Source organism: Grammomys surdaster, unplaced genomic scaffold (assembly GCF_004785775.1).
Source record: "Grammomys surdaster isolate TR1022 unplaced genomic scaffold, NIH_TR_1.0 100, whole genome shotgun sequence".
Lineage (NCBI taxonomy): Eukaryota > Metazoa > Chordata > Mammalia > Rodentia > Muridae > Grammomys > Grammomys surdaster.
In genome coordinates, this window is record NW_021604579.1 from 5,643,740 (window position 1) to 5,659,998 (window position 16,259).

Sequence of the window (16,259 nt, forward strand, 5' to 3'; positions counted from 1 at the left end):
GAGAGAGCGCAAAAACCATTTTCTGTAAGTGCAAAGGTAGCACAGCTTAAAAAAACAGGACAAGGAAAACAGATTAGGGCGTGGTATGGCTGGTAGATTTCCAGTCTCATGGCTAGCTTTTAACAACAGTTGTAGTCTGTGTCTGTGGCAGACATGGAGACAGGAGGATTGAGGCTTCTTCCTACAGGGTAGGCAGTTTTCAGTCATGCTCCTAGTGAGTTTGTGCTCCTCAGTCACTCGTCTGAACAATGGCATTTAGTAACTAGTCTGCCTCCTCCCTCCCCTTTCCTTCCATGACAGAATCCTATTGTGTGGTGCAGGCTGGCCATAAACTTGCTATGTAGCCCAAGCTGGTCTTGACCTCACAATACTCTAGTTTCAGCCTTGTGAGCATTGTTGGGAGGACAGGTATAGACCATTATGTCCAGTTAAGCTAGTGTTTTGTAAGGTTTTGTAGGTTTTATTGTGTCTGTGGGTTGGTTAGCGGGTGGCTCTGCTAGCTCGTTTGGGCTTGGTGAGATTCACCCTCATGTCTGTAGCTCTGCCTGCCTGGCTAATCTGTGCTGTGTAAGGAGCTGAGCAGGTAGAACTGGGCTCTCACTAGGCTCTGCTAAACTCTCTCCAGCACACTAGATTGGGCTTGTTCCCTGTTTGTGCTGGGGTACTCTTACCACTTAGGAGGCATGGGCAGGGGGCTCACTAGTTCAACACCAGCCTGGGCTATATAAAATAGCCCGTTACACTGTAGTTCAGGATGATTTTGTGCTTTTGGGCCTCCTGCCTCTACCTCCCAAATGCTGGGATTATAGCCACTGCTCCCAGCTTTATTGGAGCCATTTCATAATCACTATAGCACAGAAATCAAACTCCAAACTCAGAAGGGTACTGAGAGGCCCCAGACTGGGTCTAAAGACCCGACAGTGCCTTGTGACTTGGAAGCAGCTCGCACTGACAGTGCTTCTGTGTGTGACTCTTACTTTACATCTGGGGCTGGAAGTTCTAGTATTAGTGTTTGTGCTACTCTAACAAGATGCCTAAGGTTGGGTAATTTACAAAGAAGAAAACTTTCCTTACAGTTCTTAAGAACGTGGGAAGTGTAGATCAAGGCGTAGATTTGGCATTCAGCAGGGATTTGTTCTGGCCTGTGGGTGGCATCTTGTTGCTGCTTCCTCAAATGGCAGAAGAGGCAAATGAAGAGCGCTATGTTGAAGGCAGCAGGCAGCTCTCCTGTTATGCGTGCTAGGCGCTCTGTTAGAGCCATGCCCCATCCCTAGACCCCTTTATTACCTCATTCTCTTTATTCCAGCATTTCTTTTATAAGGTTATTAATATAGTTGGGGCTGGACAAACGGCTCATCAATATTAAGAGCGCATACTGCCTTCACAGGGACCTGAGTTTGATTCTCAGTACCCCCACATCGGGGTGGCTCACAGGTTTTTTGAACTCCGGCTCCAAGGGATCCTGCAACCTCTCTGGCTTCTACAGGCACACACATATATACACACACACACCAGTTAACCCACACAGACACACATAAATAAAAACCATAAAAACAAGTCTTTAAAAATATATTCTTTTGTGGAAATTTATAAACCTGAGTAGTCATAGACCTTGTAGGTAGGTAGCCTTGGCAGACAATACCAACTTAGATAAAGACAAGCGAGTCATAGACAGAGTCATAGTGAATTGTCCCCTGAACCTTCACCTAGCCGATACCCGGTTCTGAAGATATCTGTATTCCCCCTGAACACCCACACTCCAGTGTCATCCCCTTCCCCACATCCTGCCTTTCTGTGTTTATAACCCCTGTGTGAATGAGTATAAATTACAATTTGAAAAAAAAATAAATTATATTAAAAAATATATATATATTCTTCATGTGATTATTCCTGAGCTAACACTTCCCTGAAAAGCCCCACCTTCTAATACCTTGTTAATTAGGTCTCAACATACCAGTTTTGGAGTAACACACATTAAAGCCACAGCCATAGGATGACACCTTATGCTAAGGAGAAGGCCTCAACTCTAGAGAAAGAACTAGAGGCAACTAAAATGCTGAGAGAGAGAGAAAGTCTTTCCCAGGGAAGAGCACACTAGTTGGTTTTCCAATACCAAATGGTTAGCCTTGAAAACATACATATGAATAACACAATTTAGACAGAGCAGGTTATATTCATGTATTTAGGAACATATATACACACATATATGTATGTAACAAAAAAGGCTATAAATTTGAAAGTGAACAAAAGGAATACATGGGATTTGGAGGGGAAAAGGGAAGAAGGAAATGATTTAATTATGTCTCAATAATATATACAACATACACTAATATAAATATATATTAAAAGAACCCACAGCTATCCTTTGCAGCAAGACCTGCTGTCTCCTTGTGCCTGTGTCTATGTCTGAGTCTGTGTGTGTGTATGTGTGTGTGGTATGTGTGTGTCTGTGTTTTCCTCTGTAACCCCTAAAAAGTTCACAGAAATGAAAGGGAGAAGAACAATTAACACACACATGCCCATTGTGGTGGCTCATACCTTTAATCCCAGCTCTTGGGAGGTAGAGGCAGGTGAATTTCAAAGTTCAAGGCCAGCCTGTTCTATAAAGTGAGTTCCAGGACAGCCAGGACTACACAGAGAAACCCTGTCTCTAAAAGCCAAAAAATAAAACAAAATGAAACAAAACAAACCAAAAACTCCCAAACCCTCCCCCAACTCCCAGAACAAAGACAGATTTCAAAACCCTCTGGAATATGCACAGCTGACTTTTTTGAGGGGCTCTCTTATCCCTGGGCAGACAGACTTGCCTCTCCCCACCTCCAAGGGAGCTTAGGGAAGTATTAACCTGTGTCCTCAGTTGATGTTTGAAACACACATAACTTGACTCAAGGTCATCAATTAATTGGGGAAGGACTCTGATCTTGTTCAGAGAAGCTACCAGGTTCCATTGTGGTGGTGTATGAAGGAATGGAGGGAATTTGAGGGACTTGCAGTTCTGGATCCCACAATGCTGTGCTGTTGCCTCACCTCACAGCTACCTTCCAAGGTACAGAGCCTTGGAACCCTCTCCCCAGTGAGTGTCTCATGAACCTGCTCTTCCATTCCAGGCTTCATGCTCCAGCTTGCATGGAGCAAACCTCTTTCACACTGACTTCTCCCAAACAGTTGCATCACAGTCAGAAAGGAGATAGTATTCATCAGACCCTTATCATTGGTGAAATGCTAATGCAATCTCCTTCTGTGAGCTAACTTAATGTTCACAGAATTCTGTGATTATGTATTATTCCTATTTCACAGTGAAGGAAAGAGGTAGAAGAGGGTAATGTGATTTGAGTCATGGTAAATAGTAGATTTAGGGTTTGAATCCAGGCAGTCTGCTTCCTGAGCGTGAGCCTCTCAGACCAGAAAATCCCTCTCGGTAGGACTCATTTTTCTAACAATAGCAATACTAATTTTGGCTAACATGCATGGGTGGCTACATGCTGGACTATAGTGACTGTTACATCCACTAATTTCTTATACAAGTGCTAGAGTGTTGAGAGGTATTCTTATCTTTATTTTACAATTAAGGAAACTGAGGCTCAGAAAAATCATGCAAGGAGGGATAATAGACAGTCTAACTCTAGAGTGCTATATGCAGAATTCCTGGCTTTCCAACCCAAGGGCCAGAATCCAGGACTCTTTAGATTTATGCAGCATGATCTTTTAATTGGGTGGTGTTTTGTTTGGTTTGGTTTTGGGGTTTTGGGGACAGGGTCATGCTATATTTAGGTTTCAGGCTGACCTTGAGTTTGAAACCCTCTAGCCTAAGTGTTGGGGTTATAAGGCTGCACCAACATGTCCTGCTTTCCAAGGCTGTCATCAGGTCTGGATTTATTTCCATTTCCCTGACTCACAATGGACTGTCATTCAGTAGCAGGGGTCTGTGGAAGACCGAATCACAGAATGAGAAAATGTATTGGGGGACCCTCTCTCACAGACCGCCTACCAGATCCTCTACACCAGCCCAGAGCTTGCTGTTCAGTCCTCCAAATCCACTCCTACCTCCACTCCCACCTCTTTTGTAAAGTAAATCCAATTTAATATGTTCCCAAGGAATTCAGTGCTTAAAGAAGCCATCATTACAGCAAACGCAAAGGGGTGCTTTGTAAATGGGGTCCCTAAGGCAGCAGGCAGCAGCACAACAAACTGGGCCACTAGGGCTAAGAAATGACCACTCCCCCATCTTTATCTCTAGGGGCATTGCAGGCACACCCAGCTAAATTACTCTGAAAACAAGAAGTAAAAGGTAATGATGTAGTTTTCCTTTACAGTGAAAAGAAAGCCCAGTGTGGAGTGTAGTTGCTCACAACTTTAATCCCAGCACTTAGGGGAGAGGCAGAGACAGGTGTATCTCTGTGAGTTGGAGAGGGGGAGAGGGAGAGGAGGAAGAGGAGGAGGAGGAGAGAGAGGAGAGAGAGGAGGGGGAGAGGAAGAGGAGGGAGAAGAGGAAGAGGGAGAGGAGGAGGAAGAAAAGAGAGACAGAGATTGACTTAATGACAGAACCTCATAGGCTCCTGACACTCTAAGGTATGCATAATTACTGCCCTATCAGATTCAAAGGTAAAGAAACCCAGGGACTCTGAGTTTCCATTCAGAGTTCTGGGACACCCTACCCCACAGTACCTCACTTCCAGAGGCAACAGTGGCAACACAGCCTTACTGGTTAAAGCACCTGCTTGGAATAAGACTGGAGTCTGAATCTTCACCGCATCCACCAGTGTGACTCAAAAAAGCCATTTAACCCTTCTTATCCTCAAGTTACCTCACTAGTAAAGTGCAAGTAGAAATGCCTTTGTCACAGGATTTCTAGATGGATAAATGAGTCACAAAAAATTCTGCGACAGCAATCTAACCACAACTAGGGTGTGCATAGCCCTAATTTATGGTCCCCAGGAATGGACACCAGATCGACAGAGAGGACTCTGGTTCAGAGGAAGTTGTTTTCTGGGTGTGGCCATGGAGAGGATGAGCTATGGGGTTAGTCTGTGTGAAGTGGATGAGGAAGAAGATGTGGGTAGAGGGCCAGAGTTTAAAAACAACAACAACAACAACAACAACAACAAACACGTCTGGAGGGTGGATAGAAAAAGAGGCCACTTGGTGGACACCTCAGAACTTCCTGCAGTCCAGAGCCCAGGTGAGATGGACATCCAGCTCTGCACGCACAACCCCGACAACTCAGGAAAATGATGCTGAGACGTTGCTAAGGTCCACAGCACGCACCGGGTCTGTTCTGGGGGCCCTGGCTTAGCCAGGTTTTCCAGGAGAGAGTTGAAGCTGTGGGGTGTATAGGGCGGAGACATGGCCAAGGGCCGGGTCAAAGGAAACTAGCAGCTCTGGTGATTTCGAGGGCGCCCACGTGGAGCTCAGCTGCCTTAAAACGCTGGCACGCCGGGAACCAGGCCAGCAGGGGGCCAGGCTTGACCTTGACCGTTGGAGCTGCTAGCGTGGCTCTCGCTGCCCGGCAACCGCGCGCTCCCCGCGGGCCCGCGGCTGCGCCTGCCCCTCCCTCAAGCGGAATCGCGGGCGATCCAGGCCGGGTTTTGCAGCGGAACTGTTGGCTTGCGCGTGCCGGGTTCTCTCGGGTGGCAGTCGGCTGCTGGAGATCATGGTGCTGAGCGAAGTGTGGACCGCGCTGTCTGGACTCTCCGGGGTTTGCCTAGCCTGCAGCTTGTTGTCGGCGGCGGTGGTCCTGCGATGGACCAGGCGCCAGACGGCCCAGGGCGCGGTGACCAGGGCGCGGCAGAAGCAGCGAGCCGGCCTGGAGACCATGGACAAGGCGGTGCAGCGCTTCCGGCTGCAGGTGAAGGCGGGCGCGGGGCCTGGGGTGGGCTGGTGTGGGGAGCACGGCGTGGGCAAGGCAGCGCCTTCAACTGTTCGGACACCAGACGGCCGGCTGGCAGGCAGCGCAGATGTGAGCCCCGGAACAGAACCCCCCTCGAGCTAATGCATTCCGTACTCTTTCTGCGCCAGGTGCAGCGCAAGGGGAACCGGCAAAGAAAAGGACAGGTGGTGGAAGCTGGGCGCTGTACTGGGTCAAAGAAGAGCTTTGTCCCGTGCCAGAGAATCTCGATAACCGACTATGAAAACGCTGGAAAAAAAAAAAACCGTTAGCATGAGAATCAATAGAATTCATTAGGGTTTAGGACTTTGGAATCATAGAGTGATGACTCAAGATGTAACGTCGATGGCCCAGGGCTTAAAGTTCATGTTTGTTAATTTGTACATAGGGATCTTAAAAGAGGGATGAAAATAGACCCCTGTGTGCACAAGGGAGTTAGTGGCCAAGCCCCTGTAAGTCTTCCAGGTTTCTGCTGCCTGTATATTAAACACCTCGCAAACCCTTCTATGAACATCCTTCCAGCGGCTTCTCTGGGTGGCCCAGTCAACAGACTTCGCCTCTCCCCATTGCCCCTTTGGACATTTCAGTGTGTGCATTTGGAGGATGTGAGAAAAGAGTCGGTGGGAAGGAGGGGCTTTCCCTCCTATGGTATGAAACACTGACCCCAGTTAGAATCCCAAATGCTGAACTCTAGATGTGTGTATGTGCTGAAGGATAGAAGAGTTGCTGTGGGTATTTGTGGGATCTGACAGGTATCGAGAGATCCCAGACAATGAGGACAGCAGGAGTCATTTAGGTGTTTCTGGGTCAGTATCAGGGAGGAATGCAGGTGAAAACTGCATTTGGCAGGTCCTCAGTTGACTCAGTTGAGTGAGTTTTGAGCAAGAACTGCAACCAAGTGCGCTGTGGAACTCTAGTTCATAGCAGAGGAGAGCAATTAGAAGGACTGGTCTCTGGATACCCAGGTGTGGTCCTGAATGCCCACAAAACTTTGGCTGGCTCTTAATACTCTGAATTACTCCCTCCCATCACAAAGTCCAGTGTGCATCTTATGTCTCTATTGACATAAAAGTCTGTCTGGTCCCAGCCTACACAGGCAGTGTTTGGAGTTGGCTCCTCCTAGTTTGGGAGTTTTGATCCCACACTAGCCACCTCCTCTACCTGAGCTCGGGTTCTTTGGTTATTCTACGGTGGCACCAAAGATCTCAGGATCTTCATGCTGATCCTGGGCTAGGCCTGGGGAGCCTTGGCTATTCCTCCATGTCCTTCTGTGCAGCCAGCTTTTAGCACAGCTTGGGGAGCAGGCGCGGGAATCTGCCCACAGTTCCTGCCTACGGGAAGGAATACTTCTAGCCATAAGGAATCCATTTGGCTGGGAGGCTGGGAGGGCTGGGAGGTTGGGAGAAGGCTGGATCTTCCTGCATTTCACCTCCCCAATTTCTTCTAAAATAATTGCCTTTCAGTCTCTTAAAGAACCAAAGAATTCTCTCTCCTTCTCTTTGTTTCTTTCTTTCTTTTGTCTTTTTTTTCAAGACATGATTTCTCTGTTTAGCCTTGGTTGTTCTAGAACTTGCTCTGTAGCCCAGGCTGACCAGAAATCCACTTGCCTCTGCCTCCCAAGTGCTAGGATTAAAGGTGTGTTCCGCCACCATCCCCCCCCCCCCCCCACCTGGCAAGAATCTTTTTTTCAGAGGATGTTTTAGGGCAGAAGTTTTGGCTCAAAAATACAAAATGCTGTTTGTGTAGCTTCCTGGAGCCAAGATCTAGTCTCAGACAACAAATTTAGCTTTTTCAAGAAGGGAAACTACCTTTGGAGTTTCAGGGGCTGGAAGCCAAAGGAGTCACTATGGTGGTTTTGCTTTTTTTTTTTTTTTCTTTGTGTCTTAGACAGGGTGCCATGGTTCCCAGCCTGGCTTTGAACTCAAAATATAGCACAGGATGCATTTGAACTCCTGGTTCTCCTGCCTCAGTCTCCCACATGCTGACAAGACTACACTCATTTTTCTCTGTGCTTTTCAGCAAATAGAAAACATGTTCATATTCATATTATTGTTCAGTTCTCCCACTACCTTGCTGTCCAGACTGAGTTAGAGACCCACTCAAAAGGCCCTCCCATTTCAGCCACTGACACCTGGGATGTCAGGTTTGGCCTGCCATACCTAACTAAGGGTTCTTGTAGACCTTATGGGAGTGCTTAGGAGGTAGGATTTTGTTGTAAAATCAGCCCAGCCTTGGGTTCAGCCCCTTCCCTTCTTCACTCCACAGAACTCTCCTTCCAGGCTCTGGTTTCCTAGAAGAAGAGAAAGGTAGCATCTGAGACTGCCTCTGAAGTCTCTCTTTCAGTGCTTTCTCAGCCCATCCCTGAATAGCAAGGGGCACCTGGGGAGATCGGACCCAGTGTGCTGGGAGGACAAGCAGTCTGGTTCTTCTGATAGATACTATACAAGTTAACTGTGCCAAGGTAGACACAAGCTGGATGGCAGTAGGACATGGGCATCTCTGAGTCACAGTGGATCACACAATGGTTCACTTTTCCAGACTCTGGAGCAGCTCCAGGGAGAGGTGTATTTCTGGTCACTGTCAAACAATGGAAGCTTATCATCAACAACCTTTCCCGTACTTTCCCAAATGCCCCCTGAATGAGCTTTTTAAAAAAAATACTACTTTTTAATTTTTTCTTATTTGTATGAATGTTGCCTACATGCATGTTTGTGTACCATGTGCATGCCTGGTGCCTACAGAGGCCAGAGGGGCATTTCAAATCCCCTGAAAATGCAGTTACAGAAGGTTGTAAGATACCATGTGGGATTGTGGGAACTGAACCCAGGTCCTCTGGAAGAGCAGACAGTACTATGAACCCCTGAGCCATCTCTCCAACCCTTCTCCCCCATTGTTTCTATGCTGCAGACAAGAACCAAAAGAAATAGACTATTAGCTGGAAGAGATGTCACAAAACATGATTCCTGCCCCAGGGCCTTTGCACATGTGGTTTTGCTGGTCTATCTCATGCATTCTCTTGGGAAAAGTTCACTGATCTTACAAATCACTCTTCCTTCACCAGATCCGCTGTGGCTCTGTCTCCTGGCCTTTTCTAAGCCTTCCTGTCATGCTTCTTTGAAATGATTCTATTGCTGAATTGAAAGTATGGTTCCACCATTGAGAATATCTTCACCATCATTGTAAGCAAGTGGAGGCAGCTAAAAACAGAACAAAGGAGATAAAAAAACCATGAGAGAAAAGGAGACAAACAAGAGTCTGAAATTAGGACAGTAGATGGTTTGGTAGAGGAAGAAACAGTTGAGAGAGGAACAGTGCTTACAAGATAGGTACAGTAGCTCCTTCTTAAGAAATGCCTCCATACTTGGTGGCCATACAGTTAGCTGAGGAAATCAGTACCTGGCTCTCTGTTTCCCATGCAAAATCAAGCTCCCTAATAGTCACAGACTGGTCTCTCTCTGGTGCAGACTTACTTTGGTGATTTGGGAGAGAGATGATGTCTCAATTGCCTGATGCTAACTGAAGATTTAAAAATAGCTGTTAGTAAGCGTGTCATCTGCTGTCAACAGGGAAGGCACTGGAAAGAAGGGAAGCTTGTGTGAGAATGGGACTTGTCTTAGGGTTTCTGTTGCTGTGAAAGAGACCATGCTGTGCACCATGGCAACTCTTTTATTATTGTGTTTTGTCTTAGAGACAGGGTTTCTCTGTGTAGCCCTGGCGGTCCTGGAACTCACTTTGTAGACTAGGCTGGCTTAGAACTCAAAGATTTGCCTGCCTCTGCTTCCTGAGTACTGGGACTAAAGGCATGCGCCACCACCACTGGCAACTCTTATAAAGGAAAGAATTGAATTGGGATTGACTTACAGATTCAGAGGGTTAGACCATTATCGTCATGTCATGGCAGACATGTTGCTGGAGAAGTAGCTGAGAGTTCTACATCTGGATGGGCAAGCATCAGGAACAGGGAGACACTGGGCCTACCCTGAGCACCTGAAACCGCAAAGCCCACCCCTCAGTGACATACTTCCTCCAACAAAGCCACACCTACCTTAACTGGGCCACACCATCTAAGAGTGCCACTCCCCTCTAACCAAACATTGGAATCTGTGAGTCTATGGTGACCATAGACTTCCTATCCAGACCATCAGAGAGGTCGTTGATAACTTTGAGGTGACATGTGAAAGGAGGGACTTTGCAGGCGGGGAGGGAGGAGTGGCAGGCAAGCTGGCCAGTAGTAATTGCCCCAGGTAGTGGGTATTGTGCTGATTTTGACTTTCTTTGCTCTATTTTCAAGCATGTTTAAAATAAAACAATGACTTGTGTATTCCAGGCTGAGTTTGAACTATCTATCTATCTATCTATCTATCTATCTATCTATCTATCAAGAATGATCTTAAATTTCTGATACTCTGCCTTCAACCATGTCTGGTGTTTGTTTGTTTGAGACAGGGTTTCTCTGTATAGCCCTGATGGTTCTGGCACATAGACCAGACTGGCCTTAAACTCAGAGATCCCTCTGCCTCTGCCTCACTGGAGTGCTGGGATTAAAGGCGTGCACCGCCACTGCCATCAACCATGCCTGGTATTATGTGATACTAGGGATCAAACCCAGTCCTTTGTGAACGCCAGGAAACAGCACAGCTATATTCTTAGACTCTTATTTTACTTTATTTTGTAGTAAAAATTATGTGTGCATGTGTGTGTGTTTGCAGCAGCTCACTCTGTAGCCCAGGCTGGCATCAGATTCATGGCAATCCTCCTGCCTCCACCTCCCAAGTACTGGGCTTACAAGCATAAGCCTCCACGTCTGGAAAAAATATGAAGTACAGTTTATGTTCATTGTGGGAAGGAGAGTCAAGAAGCAGTGCTTTGTGCAGTGTGATTGCTTTGTGAAAAAAAAACATAAGTATGGACAACAATGTTGTGGGTTTTCACAAATGCAATCACGTGTTTTGTTTTGTTTTGTTTTTGAGACAGGGTTTCTCTGTGTAGCCCTGGCTGTCCTGGAACTCACTCTGTAGACCAGGCTAGCCTCGAACTCAGAAATCCACCTGCCTCTGCCTCCCAAGTGCTGGGATTAAAGGCATGCGCCACCACTGCCCAGCGAGCAGTATGTTCTTAACCTCTGGGACATCCAGAGGTTAAGATTCTCCAGCCCACAGATACTTTGTGAAAAAACTTTGGACTTTGCCCTTGTATAGATCTATTGGGAAGGATGGGTCACAAGGCCAGTGTGGGGAGGAAAGGATGACACTGGCTGAGGGTCTTGGTAGAAGGCAGGAGGATGGGCAATTTCCAGAGTTGCTTGAAGGGCTTGAGTTGCAATGGAGAGGAGAAGAGAGCGAGGGTGAGTGCTTTTTCACTGGTCACGTGAACATGGATGTGCACTTGCCTGGCTGAGAGTCCTGGGGCATCCTGAGGTGGAACCATATTGAAAGTGTGGGAGATGCTGATTGCAGAAGGACAGGGGTGAACAGCCGTGAGTTCCCTTGTGTGGAGCTTGGTGGAAGGAGGATCAGGAAGAAGGGGGAGGGGTGGAGCACCTGAAGGGAGTAGGGCACAGGAGTGGAAGCTAGGGAGCAAGCCCTCTCTGGCTGTAGAGAGGGAAGACAAGTGCCAGGGGGACCTGGAGGAGGCCACCCTTGAGATCATGGCTAAAATGTCACCTCTTCAGGGAGACCTGCCCACCCATCCGTGTCATCCTCTCATTTCCTCCAAGGCCGTTTGTCTGCCTCTCACCGAACCACAAGCTGTCTGCCTGTGGCTTGTTTACTTTCTGAATGCAGGGAGCTTGCCTTGTCTCACAGTACCTTGCACCTGTTTGCCAAATGATCAGAAGAATGAGTAATGCAGGGAGGGACCGAGGAGTGTAGTATCTCTACCCAAGAGAAACAGAAGGCAGTGGCTTATGGTCTGATGCCTCTGAAGACCTCAGCAAAGCCTGGAGGAAGATGTGCTGAAGTACTGGGTGGATCTGGAGATGGCAGAAGCAGGAGGGGTGGGCTGAGTAGTAAGGTGGTGATTCAGTATTCACTAATTGGTCTAACACCATTGAGGAGGACCCAGGAGGATGTTTGTGGGTAGAGCTGGCCTCAGGGGCCTGGGACATGGGTGTGGTTTGGAACTTCCTTCCTTAGAAGTTCTTCCACCCCCCACCAAACCCTGTTTTTTTTTTTTCAATCTGGCACTATCTAAAATTTGTATTTGATTGTGTAACAGTTTGTGTTTCCTGATGCTGTGATTAACAGCATGACCTGAAGTAAGTTGGGTTTATTACAGCTTATAGGTTATAGTCAGTCCATCATTGGGGAAAGGCAAAGCGGGAACTCCAGGCAAGAGCTGAGGCAGAGATCATGGGGAACACTGTTTATTAGTTTGTTTTCCTGGGCTTGCTCAGCTGGCTTTCTTACAGCACTAAGAACCACCTGTCCAGAGTTGGCACTGCCTACAGTCATTAATTAAGACAATGCCCCACAGACACGCTAGTCTGATGAGGAGGCAATTCCTCAGCTGAGGCTCTGTCTTCTTAGATGACTAGCTTGTGTCGAGTTGACAAAAAAATCTAATCAGCACAGTTACTTATTATTTCTCAGTTCTGCCCCTGCCTCACATAAGCTCATGTGGGCATAGCTTTTTGTTTACTGCTGTGGTGTTAGATACTGAGCAGGCTCTTCAGAACTTGTCTAGAAATGGGTGTGCCAATTATCTCCCTTTGGGTGTGGTCTTCAGCCAGACACCTTGAATCTTACTGGGGCCTTTCTTGTGGTTGCACTTCCCTGCTAGGGCTTGTATACAGTGGGTGTCCTGTGCCGGGTGGGTAAGACATCACTGCCTACCTTTCTTTAAAAAAAGGATTTATTGCCAGGCAGTGGTGGCACATGCCTTTAATCCTAGCACTTGGGAGGCAGAGGCAGGCGGATTTCTGAGTTCGAGGCCAGCCTGGTCTACAGAGTGAGTTCCTGGACAGCCAGGGCTACACAGAGAAACCCTGTCTCAAACAAACAAACAAAAGGATTTATTTCATGTCTATGAGTGTTTTGCTTGCATATGTATATGAGCACTGCATCATGCCTGGTGCCTGCAGAGGTCAAAAGAAGGCATCAGATCTCCAAGAACTGGAGTTAGATGGTTGTGAGCCATCATGTAAACCAACCCCAGATCCTTTGCACGGGTGAATGTTCTCCGCCGCTGAGCCATCCCTTCAGCCCCACTCTTTACCTTTCTGGTCCTAAACACAGCACTTCTCTTATTTTAGTTTCAGTCTCTATAGATCTGTGCAATGGAAATGTTAGTAAGAGTTCATCAAGATGCCAGGCGGTGGGGACGCACACCCTTAGTGGTGATTCAGGAGGCAGAGGCAGGTGGGCCAGCCTGGTCTATAGAGAGAGTTCCAGGACAGCCAGGGCTACCCAGAGAAACCTTGTCTTGAACACCTCTCTCCCCCAAAAAGTTAATTAAGACATAGAAGGTCATAGACTTGGTGTTAAAGCTAGTAATTCTATCTCTTTTGAGGAGTGGGGCAGGAAGATCTTGAAAGCTCAAGGCTAGCCCGGTCATAACGAAGACCTTCTCTTAAAAAAAAAAAAAAAAAAAAAAACCAAAAACAAATATAACCAGGTTTATTCCTGGCACTTGGAAGAGGCAGGCAGATTTGTGAACTTGAGGCTAGCATGGTCTATATAGCAAGAACCTGTCTCAAACAAACAAACAAACAAACAAACAAAATAAATAAATCCAATTGGGGAGGAACACTGTAAAATCTTCTGGCTGGGTCTGTCATGGCTGTTACAGTGGTAAGCACACAGCAGCTGTATGTGATTTGGACACACACACTGCCTCCACTGCCATCACACAAACAGAAACCAACCAACCAACCAACCAACCAAAAAAGTACCATGAAGAAAGTGGGAGCAGGGAGAGTTGGGAAGAAGGAGGTCAACAGATGTGTGTGTGCACTCGGGCACGCGCGCGTGCGTGCATGGAGTGCGGTGGGGCAAGGGGGAGGGAGATCAGAAATGAGAAAAGATAATGGGGGGTGGGAATATGATCCCAATGCATTATATAACGGGGAAAAACTGTCAGAAATAGAAGAAAATGAAAAATAACCATGTGAGTGGGGGTGGGGACCCAAAGCATCAAACCCTATTCAGCACTGTGCCTGGCAGGCGGAGGCAGGGGTGCTGGATGCAACCAACGCCCCGTATCTCAGTGTCCCTCACCGCGTTCCATCTCCAGCAGTTGTCCAGAGGCTATATTTGCACTAGCCTGGCGTGTCAAAAGCCTACCTAGGGTAGGATCTGGTTTCTAGTGTCAGAGCTGCAGGTGGTACCTTCTGTCAGGGACGTTAGCAGGTGACAGTGAGCAACTGCACGTTTACAGTGAGGCCTGAATGGCAGACTCACAAGGGGATGGAGAAAGGGAGGAGGGGCTGCGCGAGGTGGGGGGATTGGGAGGAGAGGGAGTGAGATCCGTATGTGAAGTGAATAAATAAATTATTGGGGAAAAGAAAGTTGCATGTGTGAGGTTGATGTACTGTGTTACCCACAGAACCCTGACCTGGACTCAGAGGCTTTGCTGGCCCTGCCCCTGCTCCAGCTGGTACAGAAGTTACAGAGTGGGGAGCTGACCCCAGAGGCTGTGCTCTTCACCTACCTGGGAAAGGTAAGCCCTAGGCTTGTTCTAGCTAACCTTTTCTTCGCAGGCTGAGGGGAAAACCTGGCCTGGAGTTGTCCTGCTCCGGGTCATGGTAGAACTTCAGTGCCAGGGACTACCAGGGAGGGAGCCTGTGTGTGTGTGTGTGTGTGTGTGTGTGTGTACACTGAGCATGTTGTCTTAGCTAGAAACATGGCTTTCAGCCCAGATTTCCCTCTCCCGCCTCCACCTCTGGTGATGAAGTCTGTTTTGTATCCTCTGTCTCTCCAGTTTCTCCCTGTTCTCTACCCACCTTTATCCATCCTGGTCTTCACTGCTCTCTTCTCTGTAACAGCAGCAGCCTCCTGGCAGGTGCCCTTCAGGCCCTATCTTGATCCCCAGCCATCCGAGGCCAGCAGGAGATGGGAGATGGTTGAACTCAGGGTCTGCCTTGCTTTGTGCTGGTGCCTTGTCCCAGGATTCTCTTTCTCTCTGCTTGCCCCTCCACACTGACCAGCAAAACCTCCCCTGTGTCTGTCTGCACTACTAGGTCTGTCCTGTCCCCATCCTCTCCTGTTCCCCTGTCCGTCCCCTCTACTCACTGGCAAGACTCAACTCTGTCCCTCCCCAGGTTCTCCCTGGGTCCCATGGATAGGGATTGTTCTTTAATTCTTTAAAATTTTAAAAATATGTGTGTTTGTCTGTGTGAGGGGGTACAGGTATGCGTATGGATGCTTTTAGAGTCTAAAAGAAAATACTGGGTCCCATGGAGCTTGAGTTACAGGTGGCTATGAGCTGCCTGACATGGATACTGGAAACCAAACTAGGGTCCTCTGGAAGAAGAGTTCTTATGTGAAAGAACTCTAAGCCACAAAGCCGTCTTTCCAGCCCTGATGAAAATTGTTTCTCTTTGAAGCCTTCATGCCAAACACATTGTCTTTCACATAAGAAGTGCTCAGGGGGCTCAGAGGGTAAGATAAGCGTACTGACTGCTCTTCCAGAGGTCCTGAGTTCAAATCCCAGCAACCACATGGTGGTTCATGACCATCTGTAATGGGATCTGATGCCCTCTTCTGGTGTGTCTGAAGACAGAGACAGTGTACTCATATACATAAAATAAATAAATCTTTAAAAAAAATTAAAAAAAAAGAAGTTCTCAGGAAATATATGTAAGAAAAAGGAGTAAGACAGACTGTGCATTCTGGCACATTCTGAGTGTGACAGTGACCCCAAGTAAGTGAAGTCAGTGCCAGAGGGAGGTGTGTTATGATACTGTTAGAAGGGATAAGCAACCAGCGCCATTGACAGGAACACAGGGACTCCACTGAGGCACTTCCAGTTCACAGCAGCATTTTAATTGCACATGGGTCCCTCCCTTCTTGCCTTGGGTAGCTTGGTGACTGATTTCTGCAGTTTTGAATGTGGCCACAATCTACTCTTTTCTCCAGTTGTCTTCTAGGAGCAGGGGGGTGGGGGGCGGTATTGTTAGGCTGAACCTGGGTGTCCCCTCCTTTGTTTCTGGGGCCCTGGGCCCATGGCTGGAAGTTCTAGACATCTACTGTCATTTTTATCAATTCTTGAGGTCCAACTGATAGCATTCCTTCTAGGCTCCGCCCCACAGTTACCTGGCAACAGCCAGATATGTCTGGCTTACCATAAAAGGTGCTGTCTGCCCTCTCCTTGCTCTTACTCTCTCTGCCCCTCCCCTCCCTAACCCCTTTCTCCCTCTCTCTCTTCCCTCCCCCCC

The 16,259-nt window shown here is 47.6% G+C and overlaps 1 protein-coding gene across 1 annotated transcript in view; it reads left to right on the forward strand.

Annotated features, from left to right (window-relative positions):
• The first annotated feature begins 5,392 nt into the window (after positions 1 to 5,392).
• The window catches only part of Faah (fatty acid amide hydrolase), a 19,469-nt gene continuing 8,602 nt past the window's right edge, over positions 5,393 to 16,259 (forward strand). Inside the window, exons 1-2 of the mRNA XM_028786762.1 lie at positions 5,393 to 5,845; positions 14,429 to 14,542. Of these exons, the coding sequence (XP_028642595.1) occupies positions 5,651 to 5,845; positions 14,429 to 14,542 (309 nt within the window). The 5' untranslated portion in view covers positions 5,393 to 5,650. The remainder of the gene's footprint in view (positions 5,846 to 14,428; positions 14,543 to 16,259) is intronic.